The sequence below is a fragment of the Heterocephalus glaber genome, unplaced genomic scaffold (genome assembly GCF_053883595.1).
Source record: "Heterocephalus glaber isolate CG9 unplaced genomic scaffold, H.glaber_assembly_v1.0 deba00001724, whole genome shotgun sequence".
NCBI classification, from domain to species: domain Eukaryota; kingdom Metazoa; phylum Chordata; class Mammalia; order Rodentia; family Bathyergidae; genus Heterocephalus; species Heterocephalus glaber.
Genome location: NW_028258435.1, coordinates 4147119 through 4167964, shown reverse-complemented (window position 1 = coordinate 4167964; position 20846 = coordinate 4147119). Strand labels below are relative to the sequence as shown.

General features: G+C 53.3%; 1 protein-coding gene across 15 annotated transcripts in view; it reads left to right on the top strand.

Moving 5' to 3' along the window:
• The window catches only part of Lpin1 (lipin 1), a 72810-nt gene that overhangs the window by 24358 nt on the left and 27606 nt on the right, over window positions 1-20846 (top strand). For 4 of the 15 annotated variants that reach the window (XM_087199694.1, XM_087199692.1, XM_087199693.1 and 1 more), the window contains exons 1-5: window positions 11045-11133; window positions 11959-12096; window positions 17509-17709; window positions 18960-19055; window positions 20361-20668. In XM_087199694.1, coding sequence (XP_087055820.1) covers window positions 17518-17709; window positions 18960-19055; window positions 20361-20668 — 596 coding nt within the window. In that variant the 5' untranslated portion in view covers window positions 11045-11133; window positions 11959-12096; window positions 17509-17517. Of the gene's footprint in view, window positions 1-1361; window positions 1419-11017; window positions 11134-11312; window positions 11466-11958; window positions 12097-17508; window positions 17710-18959; window positions 19056-20360; window positions 20669-20846 lie in introns of those variants that run through there. The other 11 variants (XM_087199687.1, XM_087199688.1, XM_021248359.2 and 8 more) reach the window with 7 other exon arrangements.

Below are 20846 nucleotides of genomic sequence, written 5' to 3'. Positions count from 1 at the left end.
CATGAAGATCGGATGGAAGGAAGCAGGATGGCTGTTTTGTGTCTTTCTCTGTGTTTGCATTTGGGGATTGAACCTGGGCCTTCACACTGAGCCATGTCCCTAGCCCTTTTATTCCTTTTTCTTTTGTGACAGGGTCTTGCTAAAATGCCCGGGCCGGGCTGGAACTTTTTGATCCTCCTGACTCAGCCTCCTAGAGTGCTGGGCTCACAGGTGTGTGTCACCACACCTGGCTTGTGTCTCTCCTTGTAGGGGCCCACCCTTAAGACCTCGTCACCTCCCAAGGGCCTGCATCCAAGCATCCGCACACTGACCATACTTCAGCACAGGAATTTGGAAGTGGGGCCTGAACAGGCATCCGTGGCTGCTGTGTACATGCAAGCTAAGTGAGGCCATTTAGATAAATTACGTGAATTCAAGGAGGAAAGAAGTTGAGGCAGAAAATGAGGCCAGAATGGAGCCCGTGTCTGTGTTCATTCTGGGAGGCTGAGGCAGGACAGTTGCAAGTTCGAGCCCAGACTTTTTACACGGTATTGTCTCTCTCCAGGAGAGCACGGTGCATGTGCTGGTGGGCTCATGTGGCCAGGGACGAGAGACTTTCATCCCCCCCACCGGCCCAAGTCCCCTGGACCCGAAGCACTGCAGTGGGACCAGGCCCCAGGGGGAGCACATTGGTCCTGGAAGTGGCTCAGACACAGTGTCCCCTCTGACCCAGACCTAAGGAGCAAACTTGGCTTAGGGACGAGAAATCAGTCGCCTTGGGTGGACCCTTGCAGCTGTGGGCTGGATCCAAACACCTGCCCAGATTCCGACTTGTAGGCAAAGCCACTCTTTCTATTTCAGATGTGTCCCAGAATGTGACCTTATTCTCCCCTCAGTTTCTCCTTCCTTCCTTTCCTCCTGCACTCTTGCTCTTTTTCTTTCTTTTTGAGGCACTGGGGATTGAACCCAGGGCTTTTTCACTGAGCGGCAACCCCAGCCCTTTTCTTATTTTTTATTTTGAGACAGGATCTTGCCAAGTGGCCCAAGTTGAGCTTGAACCTGCAATCCTTCTGACTCAACTTCCCAGAGTGCTGGGACTGCAAGGTTTATGCCACTGTGCCTGGATATTTTTTTCAACTGATAAAAACATAAAAATTGCTGGGCATGGTGGCACATGCCTGTAATCCCAGCACTCTGGAGGCTGAGGCAGGAGGATTGCCATGAGTTTGAGGCCTGCTTGGCCTATGTAGTGAGTCCAAGGCCAGCCTGAACTGCACAGCGAGACCTCCCTTTCTCAAAAAAAAATTGTATAAGGACAGGTATTGTGTGATAGTCCAATATATGTATATCAGTAATTCGTGTCTAACATTTCTGTTTTTCAGATTCCGATCATGAAGGACCCTGGGTGGATTCGAAACGTGTGGCCTGCAAACATTAACGTGAGTGCTGTTGTTTTTATAAAACGTCCTTGCTGTGCTCTGAGGTCACAAAGAGAGAGCAATGCTTCTTGTCTCAATGCAGTTCCCTGCCGTGGGCGTATGCGTCTTTGAGGCATATATGTGTGCCCTCTCTCCCTCCCTTCTTTCTGTTTTCTTTTTATTTACTTATTTTTTGAGACAAGGTCTTGCTGTGTAGCCCAGACTGCCCTTGAACTCTTGGAGATCCTCCCACTCTGGTCTCCCAAGTGCTGACATCACAGGTGTGCACCATTGTGCCGGACGAGCACTGTGCTTTTTGGTGGCTGCTGTCAGAGGCCACCCAAGCCCCTGTGGAGTAGAAACCCCTCACTGGTCCCTCCCTCTAGACTGTTGGTCCCATCCTGCCCGCCTGCCCTCTCCATGCTGGGGGCTCTGCTGAGATCTGCTCTGTGGCTTGGGGGTGGCCCCCACCTTGCAGGGCTTGGCTTCAACCTTCCAGAGCATGTGCAGCTTCCTGAGAATTTAAAACCCGACACCATGGGGGGTGGGAGAGGTTGGAATGGCCCAGGCCAGAACTGATAAAGCCAGAGGGCTGTGCGTGGTGGTGCACACCTGTGATCCCAGCACTGGGAAGGCTGAGACAGGAGTATCTCCAATCTGAAGCCACTGTGGGTTACATAATAGAGGATCCTCAAAATAGAGGATCACTTAGTCTTTGCCCTGGAGGAGCTTGCAGGCTAGAGGAGCATTTGGGACATGGGGTGGACTGAGGACTTGGCAGGAACCTGGGCCCTGGTATGGTGCCCACCAGGGCAAGAGATTGGAGCTGGAGGAGGACCCAGAGGCCCTGCTGCAGCAAAGGAGGAGGAGGAGGCTGAGAAGGCGGGGCCTGGGATCTGGGGAGGAGCTGAAGTTGTTTCTCAGGAGTGGCAGGGACAGGGCCCAGTGGGAGTCCAGGAATCCTGGGTGGGGGTGGGGTGAGCAGCGGCAGTTGGGCGGGGAGTGGGAAGGACGGAGCGCGGAGAGCGTCCCCTCATCCTGGTGGGTGCACGGGTGGCTTCCTGTGCCACGTCCGTGCTCTCCAGGCCCTGGGGCTGCCTGGGCCACGGCCACACACAGGACAGTAGCTGGGCCACAGGGAAGCTATCGGGGAAAGGCGTCAGGTGACCTGTGCCATTGACCCTTCGGGAGCTTGCAAGAGAAGGGAGTCTGCTGTGGGGTATCCGAAGGGCCAGCAGTTGGCTAAGCCTGCAGGTAGGAAGTAGTATGGTAGCTGGGGCATGGGGCACGTGCTCGTAATCCCAGCGCTCTGGGAGGCTGAGGCAGGAGGGTCACAAATTTGAGCCCAGCCTGGGGAGCTCAGTGGTTCACTTGTGTGAAATGTGTCATCGCAGAGGGACAGGGCAGCTGCTCAGTGCAGAGAAGCCAGCCGGGGTCACCTTCTTCATGGACCTCGGAGTGTTCCAGGGAAGGTGTGGCCAGGAGACGCCGCTCTCAGCTTGAAGAATCTAGCTGGTGCGATTAAAAAATAATATGGTGTGTATTTAAATACACAAAAATACAATACCACAAAAGACACATCAGTATGAGTCGCCCGCACTTGAACACACTCATCCCATCGTCCTTGCCCCTTCCTGCAGCAGCTCTGGAGCCCTCTGTCCTGAGGGTCTTTAGCTGCGCTGTCCTGGCTGCCTCGATGTCCTGAATGGATTCTAAACGTCTCCCTCTCCTGGCCATTGTGACTTTGGGGAAGGGCCAGGAGTCACACGGTGCCAGATCTGGTGACGAAGGTGGAGGAGAACACAGCGTCATGTTTTCACGAGCTGCCTTTCCACTGCCCTTTGCCTTGGTCCAAGAGCAGCAGTTCCCAGAACGCCAGGTCACCCAGGCCCAGTTACTCAACACCATATTTTGCTTGTTCCTTTTTATTTTCTGTTGTCTTTAGATTTCAGAAAGAAATGGACTTGAATTGTAGTTCTCTTGCACATTTTGCAGGGGGAGAAAGTGAAACATGGTCTGTATCTTATTTAGTGTGGAAACTTTTATCCATGCAACTCATGTGCCTGGTTGTGGAAAATCCACTGGGAAACGCTGGCCATAGTGAAAACCACAGTGCCCTGATCCCGCCCACTTAGTTTACATATTCATTTGCATGTCACTGAGGACCACGCCCCAGTGTAGGAGGGGCCTATTGACCCAACCCACTCTATGCAAATAATTTTCTTTTTTACACTCCACTATTTTAGCACATGCTGGTTGTTTTAGTTTGTTCTAGTTTCAGAATCTTGTCTTTCTGTCTTTTTTTTTTTTGGTACTGGAGCCCTTGTCTTTCTTTTTTGGGAGGGATGTGGGAGCACCACAGGGGTGTTTTCCCCAGAGGTTATGTTTTACCTTTTCCTTGTTAGAAAGTGAAAAACACCCAGCATGAGGTAGGCTGAGGCAGGAAGATCACAAGTTCTATTCCAGCCTGGGCAACTTAGCAACTTAGGGAGATTCTGTCTCAAAATAAACAGCAAAAGACTGGTAATGTATCTCAGTGCAGTGACCCTGGGTTCAACCCCCAGTACCACCAGATTAAAAATAAATGTAGCCTAGCATGGTGGCACATCCCTGTAATCCCAGCACTCAGGAGGCTGAGGCAGGAGGATCACCGTGAGTTTGAGGCCAGCCTGGGTTACATAGCAAAAAACCAAAACAGATAGAAAAAGAGACGTCAGAGAGAAAAGTTATTGTAATCCAGCATGGCCAATGATTTAATAAAATTGTCTTGTTTTGTATGTTTTTTGTCCTGCTAGTCTGGCTGTTTAATCTGTTTTTATGAATTTGATAAAAGCTTATAATATAAATAAATCTGGTGCTGGCAAAAAGAAAAAAAAAATTTTAAATGGGGGTGGAGGGGAAGGGAAAAGGAAACAAGATGTGTTGTGTCCCCTGCCAAATCCCCACCGTGAATGTCAGCACCATGGGCTGCAATCACAGACGCATGATAAAAAAGAGATAACTAAGTAAACGGATGGAGCACACTTCCTGTAGCCCTGAGCATGTGCTGGTCTTTTCTCTAAGGGCCTCTCGGATCTGAGGTGCCCTATCTTGTCTCCCTTTGAGAGGTCAGGGCGGGGGACGAGAGGCTACATCACAAAGCAGGAGGTGGTGGGTGAGTTGGAGGCCTGGCCCTCGGATTTTGTCCTCCTGCTGCGTCCTTGTGTTTGGGACCTGTCTGATGCTCTTCTCTTTGGTTTTACCGGCAGCCTTGCTCTCTGAGGAGCCTGGGTTTTTGCCCCGACCTCTCTCCCAAAGCCCTTTTCTCCATCCTGGCAGAGCTGTCCTGCTGCAACAGCTCCCTAGGGCTCTGTTCCCAGCTGTTGTTTTCTTGTTTCTTGGTTTATTTATTTTTTTTCCAGTACTTGATGTGGAGCCAGGGCCTTTGCACTGAGCTGCATCCGCAGCCCTTCTTGTTTTGTTAATTTTGAGACAGGGTCTCCTCAGTTTGTAGGTTGCCTAGTGTGGCCTTGAACTTGCGATCTTCTTACCTCAGCCTCCAGAGTGCTAGGATGACAGGCACAAGCCATCGCACTGGCCCTGGGTGGTTTTTTTTCTCTGCTCAAACTTGGTCATGGGGAACAATTCACTTTTTTTTTGTACTGGGGATCGAACTTGGGTTCTTGCGCTTTCGAAGCAGGCGGTGGAACCATTGAGTTAAATCCCAGGCTAAACAATTCACTTTTTTTTTGGCACTGGGGATCAAACTCGGGACCTTGCGCTTGCAAGGCAGGCGCTGGAACCACTGAGCTAAATCCCCGGCCCCAAACAATTCACTTTTAATCCACTGGGCCAGCTGCTGAAACCACCACAGAGCATGTCCAGGGAAACAAAGAAAAGTGAAAAGAAAACAGGGTTTGCTGGGGTCTGGCAGAATCTTCTCTCTCATTTATCTCCCATTGTCCAGATATTTTCTGAGACAGTCTCTATGGAGCCCAGGTTGGCCTCGGACTCAGGGTGATCCTTCTGCCTCAGCCTCCTGAGTGCCAGACCTAGGCGTGTGCTGCCACACCAGCTCAACTTCTGTTATTCTTTTTAGCAAATTAATATTATTTTGTTTTTCAGTATTCTTTCTTGTTGTCGTTCTCTAACCAGTTCCCTTTCACAGCTCTATTCCGCTTTGCCCTTATGAATGACGAATCTCTCCAAATCTCCATGAGATCCTAATATAGGGATTTCTTCCTACACATTTCTCCTCTGCGCTCTTTCATTTTTGTTTTTATTTCTTCTGGAATTGTGGCTCCCTGATTTTCATGCTTTCTCTTTAGCACAGTGAGCTTTGCTCAGATGTCTTGGCCTGGTGTCTGCATGTGTTTATTTAGCTCAGGGAGACAGGGCTGGGGTGGCAGAGATCACTCTGGGTAAGAAGCCCTGCCCAGCACAACCTGGGACAATGTGGTCCCAAGTCTCAGCCTGCTGTGCGACCTCAATTCCATAGGGACCTCCGCCACCTGGAGCCACCCCGACCCTGTCCTTCCTGCCTCAGCCTCCTGAGTGCTGGGATACACTGGAGATCTCGGAGAAAAGGCCAGTGCTTAGCACTGCAATCTTTGCTGCGGGGTGACCCAGTGTGCTCGACCTGAGTCTGACTTAGTGCAGCACTGGGGGACCAGAGCGCTGCACATCTCTGGGCACCGCTGGAAGCCGCTGCCCCGCCTTTGAGCAGCAGAATCAGCTTTGCAGGGGCGGCGTCTGCCCAAAGGTCGTGAACTAGAGATGAGGAAAAGCCCTCTGCTCTAAGGACGCATCTTCCTCTGCTTCCCAAAGGCCTGGAGAACCGGGAGGGCAGCAGGTTTCTAGGCTGAAAACCAAGACCTCGTTTCCGAGCAGCAGCAGAAGGCCGGGTCTCCGGGCCTCACCTGACCGGGGCGCACCCGTGGAAACAGCTGGGGAGAGGCAAACCCGCCCCGGCCTCAGCGTCCACAGGGGCCGAGAGGGAGGAGCCAGGACGTGCCTGACGCTCAGGGAGAAGTCTGGGGTCCCAGCGTCCCTCAGCCGCCCCTGTGGCAGCGCCCTTTTAGGTTTTAACAGGAGTTTAATAGCTTTCCATTCCACAACCATTTAAACACTTAGATCTGTGGTCAGTTGGAGCCGAGCGTGGTGGCGCACATCCGTGATCCCAGCACTCCCCGAGGAGGCTGAGGCAGGAGGATCGCCTTGAGTTTGAGGCCAGCCTGGGCTACATAGTGAGTTCAAGGCCGGCCTGGACTACAAAGAGAGACCCTGTCAAACCAAACCAAACCAAGCCCAGCGAGAAGAAATCGGATCCCAGGAAAGGACTCAGCCTGCCGCGCCCTCCTGTCCGCCCCGTCGTGTTCCCCAGGCTCCACGGGCCCAGGGCCGTCTCCAAGCCCCCTCGGCCTGTCCCCTTCTCCGGGGCCCAGATGCTGAGGTCACAACTTGCGTGGGGACCTCACAATCCTGCAGGCCCGGTGAGCGCCCCCGGAGGGCTGGCGAGGCACAGCGGGGTGGAGGCCCAGGGCTGGGGGCCACGCCCGCCCTGACCCCAGGCCCCCAGGGGCGCCCCGGGGACCAGGCGGCGACAGGGGTCCGGGTCCGTGGGTGCTGAATGGGGCCGCCCAGCACTCCGGGGCGGACACGGAGACGGGCTTCCTCCTGGCTGCGAAGGTACGGGGTGCTGGGGGGCGGGGCCCCGGGGCTCTGCGGGGGCGCCCAGCACGGTGTCCCCAGAGGACAGTCGGCCACCAGGCTCGGGAAGACTGAGGCCTGGGAGTCTGGACTCCTGTTATTTGAGTCTCTCCAGACTTAGAACAGCACTTTCTTTCTTTCTTTTTTTTGAGATAGGGTTTCCCTATGTAGCCCAGGCTGCCCTCGAACCCGCAGAGATCCTCCTGCCTCAGCCTCGGGAGTGCTGGGATCACAGGCGATCTCTACTATGGCTGGCTCCATCTTTTAAACGTGACTGGATGCTGGGTGCCTTCTCCAGGGGCTCTTAAGAATGAAGAATATGACCCTGTTTCCAAAACGCCGATTACACAATATGCCTGTCTTTCTTTCTTTCTTTCTTTCTTTCTTTCTTTCTTTCTTTCTTTTTTTTGTACCGGGGATCGAACTCGGGTCCTTCTGCTTGTGAGGCAGGCGGTGGAACCACTGAGCTAAATCCCCCGGCCTCTTTCCTCTTTCTTTTTAATTAATTTATTTTTCTAAAATTTTTGAGACAGGGTCTCTGTGTAGCCCAGGTTGCCCTTGAACTCTTGGTGATCCTCCTGCCTCAGGCTCCAGAGTGCTGGGACACCTTTGCGCGCGCCACCACACCACATCTGGCCCAGCTCACCATGCAGAACTGGAACTCAGGCTAGATGTGGTGCTGAATGCCTACAATCCTAGTGCTTGGGAGGCTGAGGCAGGAGGACTGCAAGCTCCAGCCAGGCTTGGGCTACATGGCAAGAGCTTGTCTCCAAAATCCAAAGCCAAACCAAACTAATCAAAAATGAAAAGCAAAACCCCCCAAACCAAAAGAATTCAAACTTGAGAAAGATCGCCCAGTGTGATGCTATTTTCTCCTGTAAGATGGGCGGGTAGCAGGAACTGCTGCATGAAAGTGTGCCATGCTGGCTGGTGTTTGCAAACTGACTAAGTGACCACTACTGTTGCTGGCCTCTCTGAGTGTTTTGCTTTTTGGGGTTTTGTTTTATTTTGTTGTGTTCACAATACTGGGGATTGAATACAGGGCCTTTGCACTGAGCTGCACTCCTAACTCTTTTTATTTTTTATTTTGAGACAGGGTCTTGCTAAATTGCTAGGTTGCCCAGGCTGGCTTTGAACTCCTGGCCACCCTCCTGCCTCAGCCTCCCAGAGTGCTGGGATCACAGGTGTGTGCCACCACTCCTCAGTCACTACCTGGCTCTCAGTTGAAGCTCCCAGTTCTGCTCACTCTCCCTCTGTGTGGCTGGCACTGCTGAGAATGTGAGATTTGCCTCTCGTGACAGAGCCCCACACCTGTTTACCGAGGTCGTGGTGACTCAGGGACTGACACAGGGGATGGAGGTGATTCTGTTCCTGCTGGGACTCAGCCCGGTGGAGCAGGACAGCAGATAGCCCTGTCATGGCAGTGGGGTTCTCACCTGCTGTCCTGGGCCATGTGGAGGCCTTGAACTCACTCTGTAGCCCAGGGTGGCCTGAAAGTTGCAGTGATCCTCCTGCCTCAGCCTCTGGAGTGCTGGGATCACAGATGTGCACCCCCAAGCCCTGCACGATGTACTGGATTTTAGGATTTAAAAGCCAGGGTGGCACTTTGCGGGGGTGTTAGGTACCAGGGGCCGCCTCAACCTCAAAGTGGACCCTGTTTCCTGGGCACGGAAGCCCAGCACCTGGACCAGCTGGGGGCCCTCCTTCCTCCTCCGAGGCTCCCTCTCTTCCAGTGGGCTGCGCTCTTCGGTCAGGGATTGGCCCAGGGAATCACCTCAGCCTGCTGAGTCACCGGGTCACCCGGCAGGTGGCGAGGGCAGGCAGGCGGGGCCTCCCGGGGGCTCCCAGACGGCCGGCCGGCCACGGTGTCTGCCCTCTGCTGGAGAGCCAGCCCAGCCCCCCGCGGGGCTTTGTGCCGCAGCGCTGGAAGCTTTGATTACTTTCCTTTCCTTTTCTTGCTTCAAAAGCTTTTAGACTCCTCCAAGTCTTCATATTTGAGTAACTGGGATAGTTGAAAGTTTCCTTCCTCTCTCTCTCTCTCCTTCTCCCTCCCTCCCATCTTCCTTCCTTCCACAGGCGATTACTGTAGCCCGTGCTGGCCTAGGCACTAACAGTTTGCTAGCACTTCCTTCCTCCTTCTCCTCCCTTCTCTCTCTCTCTCTCTCTCTCTCTCTCTCTCTCTCTCTCTCTCTCTCTCTCTCTCTCTCTCTCTCTCTCTCTCTGTCTCTCCTTTCTCTTCTCCCTTCCTTCCTTCTCTCTCTCAGTGCGTCCTGAAACAAGACCTACAAATCTGTACAGGGACGGGAGGGCTTCCATGGGGCATCACAACCTCTGCCATCTGGTGAAGGAGAGAAGCCCAGGGTCTGCTGGAGCTGTCAGAGTGCCACTCCCGACCAGCTGGCCCCACCTGCCCTGCCACTGACCTTCCAGCCCCTGCATTTGGCCCCAAATTCCTGGCCTCTCCCTTGGCAGGGAGCACTCACCCTTTAGGGTGTGGGCAGCAGCCTCTGCATGGTGTCTCCAGTGTCCACTCCTGTGGCCCATGGAGGTGCACAGTCCTTAGGCCTGCTGCATTTCTTGGGATAACATCTACATAAGACCCAGCACCTTGCTTTGGGGTGCTTTCTTGGGGTGCCATGAGACCCTCAGTATTTGCCGCTGGCATCCTTGCTGGCCTCAGGACCTTTGCACTTGCTGTTTGGGCTTCGAGGAGGGGTGCACTGCTCCTCCCCATCTCTGGTTGACCTGCAGTTTTCTGGTCAGGTAGGGTCTCTTCACACAAGATGCCCTCTGATCCTGGGGTCCTGGAGGCTGTGAGCTAGGGGGGGTCACAGGGTGGCTCCTTGGTCATCAGGTTGTGGGGACTGAGGTGGAGTGAATGAGTCCATCACAAAGTGGTCGGCAGTAGTAACTGAGGGGAAAGAAAGGCAGGGCCAGGAAGGTCAGGGTGTGCATGGCCAGGCTGTGGCTACCAGGCTGCCCCTTACCCTGTTCTGTACCCCACTCCACCCCCAGGATTGCTGGTACATGACAGTGACCCAAATACATGGTGAATGTTTAAATCTGAAACAAGGTAAGATCAGTAAAAGACACACTGCCGCGAGTCCCGTTCAAAATCCTCCCCTGGCTTTGCACACACTCTTCCCATTATCCTCGCCGCTTCCTGCAGCAGCTCTGGAGTCCTCTTTCCTGAGGTCTGTACCAGATGTGATCACAAATACAGTGACTGCTGCTGCGGAGCGCCATCCCACAGACTGGCAGCTCATAAACACACGACGCTGTGTCCTCATCCACCTTAGTCACCAGATCTGGCACCGTGTGACTTCCGGCTCTTCCCCAAAGTCACAGTGACCATGAAAGGGAGACGTTTTAAATCCATTCAGGATGTGGAGGCAGCCAGGACAGCGCAGCTAAAGACCCTCAGGACAGAGGACTCCAGAGCTGCTGCAGGAAGTGGAAAGAAGAGCTGGGGGTGGTGGTGGTGGTGGAGTGCAGACCGGTAATCCCAGCACTCTGGAGGCTGAGGCAGGAGGATCACTAAGAGTTTGAAGTTTGAGGCCAGCCTGGGCTCCATAGAAAGATTTGTCTCAACACCCTCTTCCCCCCCACACAAAAAAGTGACAACCAGGAGGGTTGAGTGCGCTCAAAGCGAGGAGGGGGGGGTTTGAGGAGGATTCATGGCAATGAGTCTTTTAATGTAATAAATTTATAAAAGTTAGACATCCGCCACAGTTTTCGATCCGTGCAGTCTGCTGAAATGCAGGACCCTGGCTCTGGCGGGGAAGCAGAAACACGGCCTGAGAGCCCCCAGCCCGGGAAGCTGAGGCAGGCATTGCTTCAAGGTCAAAGGCCCTGCAATCAAGGCTGCCGGGCACTGAAAGCAGCCGCATCGCCCGCGCTTGCGAGCCCCCCTGGCGCCGCCCCGCAGGCCTCGGACCCGCCCACTCTCCGCCCACTCCCCGCCCACTCCCCTGCCGGGGCCGCGCGACGCGGACTTAGGCCCAGGCAGGTTGTTTGCATACAAAGGCGGTCACGCGCGACTCGGAAGGTAAGTGTCCCCGTGGGGCGTCCGGGCGAGACCCACTGTGTTCTGAGCCTGTCCGGTCGCGGGCCCAAGTCGCCGGGGCTCCCTGGGCCCTGGATCGCGCGGGCCCGGCCTGGCCGAGCTGAGCCCCAGAGCGGGCGGGATGGGAGGGGGTGAACCCTTCCGGAGCATTGAGAGAAACCGAGGCCCGGGCAGGACCACCCGCGCCCAAGTCGCACGGTCTGGCCAGGCGGCGGGCAGGGACTGGGCTGGTTCTGGTGAGAGATCACTGCTGTGCGGGCCAGGCCCTGGACTCCTTCCCGGCCGCCCAGGGTTTGTTGGGCGAGAGACCCAGGGTGAGAATGGGCGGTATTGTTTTGTCTTGGGGTCAGTTTGAACCCAGGGTCTTTGCACTGAGCTGCAGCCCTAGCCCTTGAAAAATTTTAAATTTTGAAACAGGGTCTCACTAAATTGCCCAAGCTGGGTTGAACTTTAAATCCTCCTGCCTCAGCCTCCCAGAGTACTGGGATTAAAGGATTGTGCCACCAGGCCTGGCTGGGAAATGATGTTTTGATAGTAATTTTTTTGTTTAAAAATTTTTTCTTTTGTTTTTTGTTTTTTGGAGACAGTCTCATTATGGAGTTCAGGCTGGCCTTGAACTCACTATGTAGCACAGACTGAACTCACAGTGATCCTCCTGCCTCAGCCTCCTGAGTGCTGGGATGACAGGCGTGCTCCACCACACCTAGCCTGCAGAGTTTTTAAAACCAGCCATTTCCCCCAGGGTCATAGAGACGTTTTGGGGAAGATGAGCTTGTAGTAACCATTTTGTTTTTGTCTTTTAATCAGCGATGGTGTGGTTGTGAAGATTGTGCAATTCACTCTTCATCCTTCGGTCCCTAATCTGGGTTTTGTGAGTGGACTCAGGCAGGTGAGGACTGTACAGAGACAGGAATACAGTGGGCGCGCCTGCAACCCCTGAGCAGGGTGAGTCTGAGCCCAGCCTGGGCAATGTAGAGAGACCCTGTCCTGAAGAAGGGCCAGGGCTGTGGCTCAGTGCCAAGGCCCTGGGTTCGTTCCATCCCCAGTAGGAGAAAAAACCAAAGCCTACATAATCTGCTGCACCCGCCCTTTCTTTCCACCTGCCCCGTGTGGAAAGATCGGGTTTGGTTCTTGGTTCTGTTTTGCTAACACTGTGTTTACTGCCAGTTTCAGGGTCTTGTTTCTGTGCACGAGTGGGGGTTTCTCTGGCTTTTATCCTGGTCTTTGGTGGGGTCCAGTGGTGCCAGCTGGGCATCGGGTTGGGTACCCTGTGCAGGCACCCCCAGGGCAGGTGACAGTCAGTCAGCAGTCTCTTCACTTTAGGAAGGAGCACGCTGCCGGGCCCACACCTGCCATCCCAGCTCTAGGGAGGCTGAGGCAGGAGGATCACCATGAATGTGAGGCCCGCCTGGGCTACCTAGCGAGACCAGCTCAAAAAAACCCAAGAGGGCCAGCTGAGGCTTGCCTGGGACAGACTTGGGTCAGGGCCAGGCGAGACCTGGGGACTTCCTGGTGTGTGATCTGCTGTGATGGCCACCAGTGAGCTGGGCCGGAGTGCAGGGGAAGGTCAGGAGACGCTGCTGGAGGCCGGGCAGCCAGGCTGAGTCTTTGCTTTTTCCTTGTGGAATTTGGACTGGAAGCTGCTAACGCCGAGTCTCAGTTTGCCGTTTGTGCAAAGAAAAGAAATCACGTTCACCTACAAGGCTGTGGAAAAATGAGCTGAGGTGCCGCAGGGCCATTAGAACACAGCGGTGGTCAGGGAATCATTATGTTTGATGATGATGATTGTTATTATTTGATACTGGAGATGGAAGCATTCATCCTGAGCTACACCTCCAGCCATTTATATTTTTTATCGTGAGACAGGGTCTCGCTAAGTTGCCCAGGCTGGGCTTGAACTTGTGAGCCTCCTGCCTCAGCCTCCCGAGGGCTGGGATCCCAGGCTTCGCCCCGCCCTGCTGGTCGTGGTAATTCTGAGCCCTGGTCCAGTTTATTCATTATTTATTGTGATTTTTGAGGCAGGGTCTTGTTACGTAGTTTAGACTGGCCTTGAACTCACTCTGTAGCCCAAGTTAGTCTTGAACTCACAGCGACCCTCCTGCCTCAGCCTTCCCAGGTGTGCACCACTGTGCCTGGCTCTGATGTCTGTGTCCGAGGGTGACCATAGCGTGTGCCCCTGGTTTTTGTACCCTGCAGAGTTCTTTCCTGGCCCTCCTGTCCTGCGATCCGATCCGGTGTGCCGGGTGTTATTGAAATTGCCCATTTTATAACTGTGAAGCAGGTGCCTTCAGCGAGTAACCCGCCCCTGGCTGCAGGGTCCTGGGAAGAGGAACCCAGGGTGTGCACCCGGTCATTCGGCCCTCCTGATCCGGGATGAGCAGGTGGCTGTGGGAGAGCAGTGGAGACTCCCACACCTGCTGGGGCGGGGCTGGCCATGAGAGGGCACACCCTCAGGTGAGATGGGCCCCTCCGTGTGCCTTGCTGTGCAGTCGGGCCAAGCTTCGTCTTCAGTGTCCTTACGCCCGCTGTCCAGGCCCTTTGTGTTCCTTGGCAGGAACCCTGGGACACTTGTCATGTGGCATATGATATCCACCCATTGCAGCCTTGGCTTTGGAGAAGCCAGCGGTCACCCATGTGATTCTCTGGTGACAGCAGGCGGCCCCAGTGTCCCTTTCTGTCCATTGGTTCAAGGATAGGGAGACTGAGCTGAGCGTGTTGGAATTTTCCACCTCCCTCACCCCCAGCTCTTTGAGATTATTAAAAACTGTTGTTAGGTACTCTGGGAAGCTGAAGCAGGAGGATCTCAACTTCAAGCAAAGTCTGGGAAACTCAGTGACTTAGTGAGACCCTCGAACTTGTGGTGATCCTCCCGCCTCAGCCTCCTGAGTGCTAGGATTGTAGGTGTGTGCCACCATGCCCAGTCTGAGGCCTGGTGATCTTGTTTAAGATTCCTGAAAACATTTCTTGGCAGTTTAAAAGCCTGGGGGTGGGTTTGGCCAACTTTGGAGTAAAGTTTCCTAATGCACAGCCGGCGAGGAGTCACAGGGCCCATGTCACTTCGTCCTGACCCTGTCCACAGTGCTGCCCTTTCCGGAGCAGCCTGAGATCGTGGTGATGACTTCCAGCATTTCCAGCCCTGCACTCGGTCCTCCATGGGCCCCCAGTGCTCCCTCAGCCACCTGCTTTCACCAGGGAGAATTCACTGGAAAGACTGCATAACCTCAGAAAGCTCACATTGTCTCGGAAGGTCAAACTGAAGATGCCACATTTAGGGATACAAGCATGAGCCCAGCATGGTGCCACACGCCTGGGATCCCAGCACTCTGGGAGGCTGAGGCAGGAGGATTGCAAGTTCCAGCCCAGCCTGTTTAGCAGTTTAGTATAAAATGGTGTCTCAAAATAGAAAATAAAAAGGGCTGTGGATGCAGCTCAGTGAGAAGGTCATGGGATCAATTCCCAGTGCTGGAAAAAGAAAGAGAAGAAAAATATATGTTTATGTGTTAGTAACCTCAGAGTTCCTCAGAAGACACACAGCATAGTTTATCATATCCCCTTCACTGAGTCCTCCCTCAAAAACCTTACAGCTAGGGATTGTGGAATCCTCTCTCAAGGAAATCGAGTCCTGTCATGTGAAGCAGCCATTTCTTGTCACATTTTGAGATGGAAATCAATAGATTGAAAAGTAACTTTGCGGGGCATGGTGACACACGCCTTTCATCTCAGCAGTCAGGAGGCTGAAGCAGGAGGATCACTTCTAGTAGGAGGCCAGCTGGGCTACAGAGCAAGACCCCCTTTTCAAAAAAACCAAAAAAAAACCCCCACAAAAAAAGGTGGGTGGGGTGAATGAGAAGGTGTCTTAAGGTGTTCCACTGGAAATGTAAGTGTTTTGTTTTGTTTGCTTCTTTGCTTTACTTATCTTCAGTTACCTTGAGGTTATAAAACACTTTCCTTGGTCAGAACAACTATTCCCCCGCCCGATCCTGATCAGTGTCTCCTCCCGGGGCTGGGGAGCTAGCAGCAGCTCTGAGGAGAGATCTGGTGGACAGAGGCAGGATCCAGCTGGTCTTGTCTGCTTTGGATCTTCTGATAAGTTGGTTTCTTCCTTCAGTCTTAAACTTCAAAGGCAGCTGAAGGAAGTGAGGTTTGGGAATCAATGTGGTTTATGCTGTGATCTCTAAATATTTGCCCAGCGTTTATTACAAAGGGAGCCTGGAAAGAGAGCTGAGGGAGAGTGTTAAGTCATGTTTTAAAAAATTCTTTCTTTTTTAAAAATTATTTTTGAGACAGGATCTTGCTATGCAGTTCAATCTGGTCTTAAACTTACTTTGTATCCCAGGCTGGCCTCAAACTCATGGTGATCCTCCTGCCTCAGCTTCCTGAGTGCTGGGGTTAAAGGCACCACCACGATGGGATGGGCTTTCCAAGTAATATTTTAAGCTATCTTCCTGACTTGGTTCTGGTTAATATAGTATTCTCCCTTCCCTCTTTCTTTAAGAATTAATTGAGGTGGGCTGGGAATTTAGCTCAGTGGTTCTGCCTGCTTTGCTAGTGCAAGGACCCAAGTTTGATCTCTGGTACCAAAAAAAAAAAAAAAAAAAAAAAAAAAAAGCTAATTGAGGTAAGAGGCACCTATCCTAAAATGCATTATCTTTACCATTCAGCGCACCATTTGGTGGCATTAAGTGCGTCCACATTGGCATGCCGGTCAAGTACTAAGCCCTGGTTTCTCAGTTCTCCCAGCCCCTGGTCACCAGCATGGCTCTCTCCTGTCACTCTGTTTGCCTCCTCCAGGAGGCTCAGATGACAGAGTCCTGAAGCACCTGCCTTTGACTGGCTTAGCGTGCTGGCCTCATGGTTTGTGTATGAAAATTCTCCTTTCACTGGGAGTGGTGGTGCTTGCCTGTAAGCCCAGCACTTGGGATGCTGAGGCACGAGGATCGGAGGCCACCCTGAATGACATAATGAGACTCTGTCTCAAAAAAATTGTGCAATAGGAAAATTCTCTAGTCTAATGCAGTGGCAGCCACAGGGGACATCACCTAAGGAATCTGAGCTTGGCCCCTTCTGCCATGCTGGAAGCTCTAAGTGACTTCAGTCTCTGGGTATATTTTGTATTTCCTTAAAACAGAGAATCCTCCAGCTCAGAGCCCTGGCACCTCGGGGTCACCTTGAATTGCTGCTCCCTATGAAGCAAGGAGAACAGCAGGGCAGAGCTACAATTTAGTTTCACTGATTAACGATGCCTCTAGGGTTGCTCGCCTGAAGGAGCTGGCCTTCATGTGGGACCGTTTAGTGCTGGAATTGCACCTTGTGGGTCATCAGGCTCACTGTGGAGATGTCATAAAGTAAACCTCCTCTTCCACCTCCCCCTCGGCTTTCTTTCACAGTGTGCAGGTTAAATTCGTCAGCGGCATTTCTCAGCAGTATCGCCCTGGGTTGGGGGCCCTGTGGCTTGGGAGTGACCTGGTCATGCAGTGACCAGCATGGTTCCTAAGGTACAGTGATTTAAGGTTGCTGTTATACAACTACGCACTGTGAGAAGCACCAGGGTTACAATGTATAATTTTAATGATACATTGTCCCAACAACATCCTATTCTGTGGTAGACCATAGGAACAATGTATCACCATTAGGATACATTGTATCACCTTTAGAATACATTGTATCATCTTTATAGGAACCAGGCCTCCTCCCTCTTGCCCCAGGTTCGTTAAACCTGTGAGCTTGCAGACTTAGAAAACATGTGTTATTATGGCTTGTGTCGAGATGTCCCCGGAAAGCCTCATGCAGTCATAGATGGGGCGGTTTCAGAGGTGGCTGCATTTAGAGTGTGTGATGCTGGAATCGATTCACAGTGCAACACTGGGCTCAAGGGCACTGGGATTAAGGGTGTGAGTGCTGCCCACCCTAAGTTGGTTAGGATAAAAGGGTCAGTAAGATACTGTTAAGGATCCCTTGTTGCTTTTTGCTGTCTTCTGGTGCCATGAACTGTTGCCCCTTTGCCATGTGCCACCCTGCCTTGGAGCCAGCCGATTATGGACTGAAACCTCTACATGTGTTTAGGCCAGGTGTGGTGGGGTTGAGCTCAAGGCTTTTGTACTGAGCTTCTATCCCCAGCTATTTTTATTTATTACTTTTAAAATTTTGAGATAGGGTCTTGCTGAGTTCCTAAGTTGCCAAGATTTGGCTTGAACTTGGGATCCTCCTGCCTCAGCCTCTCAGAGTGCTAGGATGACAGACGTGCATCACCACACCCAGCTTCATAACCTAATGTTTGAACTTGGCAGGAGTTCCTCGTGACTGTCTCCGGGTGGCCGTCCCAAGTCCATGGTTCTGGTGTTTCTGTGTCCCTCCCAGGCTCAGACCATGAACTACGTGGGGCAGCTGGCTGGCCAGGTGTTTGTGACGGTCAAGGAGCTCTACAAGGGACTGAACCCCGCCACCCTGTCCGGGTGCATCGACATCATTGTCATCCGCCAGCCCAATGGGACCCTCCAGTGCTCCCCGTTCCATGTCCGATTCGGGAAGATGGGTGTCCTGCGTTCCCGGGAGAAAGTGGTAAGGCCTGGTGTGGGGGGACTGCCGTGTGGCTGTCCTGTCCCGGGTCCTTGGACGCTGCTGCTCCCCAGCTTGACGGTGACCGGTCAGTTAGGCAGGGGCTCACCGGCGCTCTGAGTCCAGGGACCCTGGGCTCAGGGATCGAGAGCTGGGGTGGCTCCTCCACTCCGCTCCACTGTCCGCTGGAGTCGCTGAGCTGGTCCCCTCCGTGATGAGGCTGATGCAGCTCTCAGCTGGAGCTCTGGCCAGGCTCCCATGTGGCCCCTCTGTGTGACCTGGGCTTCCGTGGTGGCGTCTCCTGAGGACAGGTGTGCAGGGAGAGCGGGCATGAGGGAATCACAAGGCTGAAAAATATGGGAAGATTTACACTCAAAAAGTTTATTACAGTGAAGGGTGCATTGGCACAAATCCCCCCCAAATCCTCCCCTCCCTCTGAGCACACTCATCCCATCGTCCTTGCCCCTTCCTGCAGCAGCTCTGGAGCCCTCTTTCCTGAGGGTCTTTAGCTGCGCTGTCCTGGCTGCCTCGATGTCCTGAGTGGATTCAGAACGTCTCCCTTTCATGGTCATTGTGACTTTGGGGAAGGGCCAGAGTCACAGGGTGCCAGACCCGGCGACTAAGGTGGATGAGGACACAGCGTCTTGGAAAAGTCTGTCTGCCACCCAAGTGGAGAGAAACCATTAGAAAGTGACTGTTGCTTGGCGCATGCCTGTAATCCCAGCACTTGGGAGGCTGAGGCAGGAGGATAGTTGTGAGTTTGAGGCCAGCCTGAACTACATAAGGGAGACCCTGTCTCAAAAGAGACTAAATATTCGGACCCCTACCGGGTGCGGAGCCGAATGAAGCTTGGTGTGTCCTGTGAAGTGGAGGCACAGGCTCTGGGCTAAGGGTATTTCTGGGGTCCCAGTCCACGTAGGCTGAAGTTCCATCGTGTCCAGGCTGAAGCCCAGGCTGTGGATTGCAGTTTGAACTTCACCTCTGCATTCTCTGGCTCTGCAGCCCTGGGCCAGTCACCCCCTTGTCCCAGCTCAGCCTCTCAGCTGGAAAAGGGGAAGCTGGGCCTGGTACCTGGGGAGCACATCCATCCCGGCTCGGGCTCCGTGCAGCAGCGTCAGCCCCGAAGTGCTCGGCCCCTCGGGTTAGAGGCTGGGGCGCATGCGCATGCCGTGGGGCTGTCTGTTGTCAGAGGCGCCTTCGCCCTCTCACTGTCCTGCGGTGGCCGCGGCTGCTCATTGCTGTCCCCCCTTTAGGTTGACATAGAAATCAATGGGGAATCCGTGGACTTGCACATGAAATTGGGGGACAACGGAGAAGCGTTTTTTGTGCAAGAGGCGGATAACGATCAGGTGAGGACGGCCGTGGGGGTCGAGGTTTTTGACGTGGGGTCTGGGGACCCTGCTGCGCCCGCCGTGTGACCTGGGCAGCGGGGAGATCGCAGCTGGCGACCCGGCCCGATTTAGTTCCGGGTTACGCCCGCGCCCCACCCTGGCCCGGCCAGCGTCCAAAGCGAGGTTACCCACCGTCGGAGGTCACCTGCCAGAGGATCTGAGTTTTCCTTAGTGAATGACTGAATCCCTTTTCTTTTCCATTACTTTCTGTTCGTTTACTTATTTTTGTTTTTGTGGTTTTTTGAGATAGTGTCTCACTGTGTAGTCTAGGCTGGCCTTGAGCTCACTGTATTCAATTGACCCATTTTAAGTGTGTAAATCAATGGTTTTATATATTTATTTTTTATTCCAAGGTGTAGATTCATTCTCTCTCGTGTTTGGGACAGGGTCTCACTGTAGTTCAAGCTGGCCTTGAGCTCACTGTGTAGCCCAGTTAGGCCTTGAATGAGGCCTCCTGCCTCAGCTTCCTGAGTGCTGGGACTTTTTGTTTCTTTTGTTTTTGGTACCAGAGATCAAACTCAGGACCTTGTGCTTACGAGGCAGGTGGCAGTGGCACTGAGCCAAATCCCCAGCCCCAGACTTTTTTGTTTCTAAGGAAGGAGGTCAGGGTCTCACTGCTCGCAGCTGCACACCTAGATACTGTGTAGGTGGGCACTGTGGGGACAGCTGTCAGCTAGTGGTTTGTTATTTTATTTTATTTTTTATTTTTTATTTTTTGGTACCAGGGATCGAAGTTGGGTCCTTGTGCTTGCGAAGCAAGCAGCAGAACCACTGAGCTAAATCCCTGGCCCTAGTGGTTTGTTATTTAAAAAAAATTGTATTACCTTACTTAATTCAGTACATATTAAAAATACTCATTCTGGGGCCAGGGATTTAGCCCAGTGGTGCTGCTGCCTGCCTCAAAAGCGCAAGGTCCCAAGTTCGATCCCCGTAACAAAAAAAAGAAAGAAATACACATTCTGTATTTGTCTTCCCTCGCCACACCCTCACACTTGGAAATGTAAGATCGAGTCCACTTCCCAGAGAGCGGTGCTGGCTGAAACCCAGTATTTGCCCTTCACTCAGTACATTGCTCCGAGTTTGTTTGGCCTGAAATCACAGATACACAGCTCGCTCTGCTTTCTTCCTGTCATTGGTGACGAGTGACTTTCTGATTGTCTGGGGTGGGGCAGCCAGGTCTCCAGGTCCCCGTGGCTGTGACCCCCTGTCCCTGAGGGAGGCCCAGGCCTCACTCCCCAGCCCTGTCCCCACTGTGCCCTGCAGGAAGTGATCCCCATGTATCTGGCCACGTCCCCCATCCTGTCGGAGGGTGCCTCGCGCATGGAGTGCCAGCTGAAGAGGAACTCGGTGGACAGAATCAGGGGCCTGGACCCCAGTGCCCCCGCCCCAGTCCTGCCCCCCAGTGAGGCCCTGTCCAGCAGCTTGTTAGTGAAGAAGAGGAGGAAGCGGAGGCGGAAGTCCCAGCTGGACAGCCTGAAAAGAGATGATGCCACCAACACGTCCGAGGACGAGGACATGTTTCCAATGGAGATGAGCTCTGACGAGGACTCGGGGCTGCCCGACAACAGCAGGTAACCAACCATTAAGCGTCTCGCTGTGTGGCCCAGCCTGGCCTCGAATTTGCAGTCCTCCTGCTTCAGCCTCCCAAGTGCGTGCGCCACTGTACCTGGCCTCCAAGATGAGTTTTACAAGCTCTGTTTTTCCTGCACAGAATTTCTTATTCTTTCATTAGCCTCAATTTTGGAATCA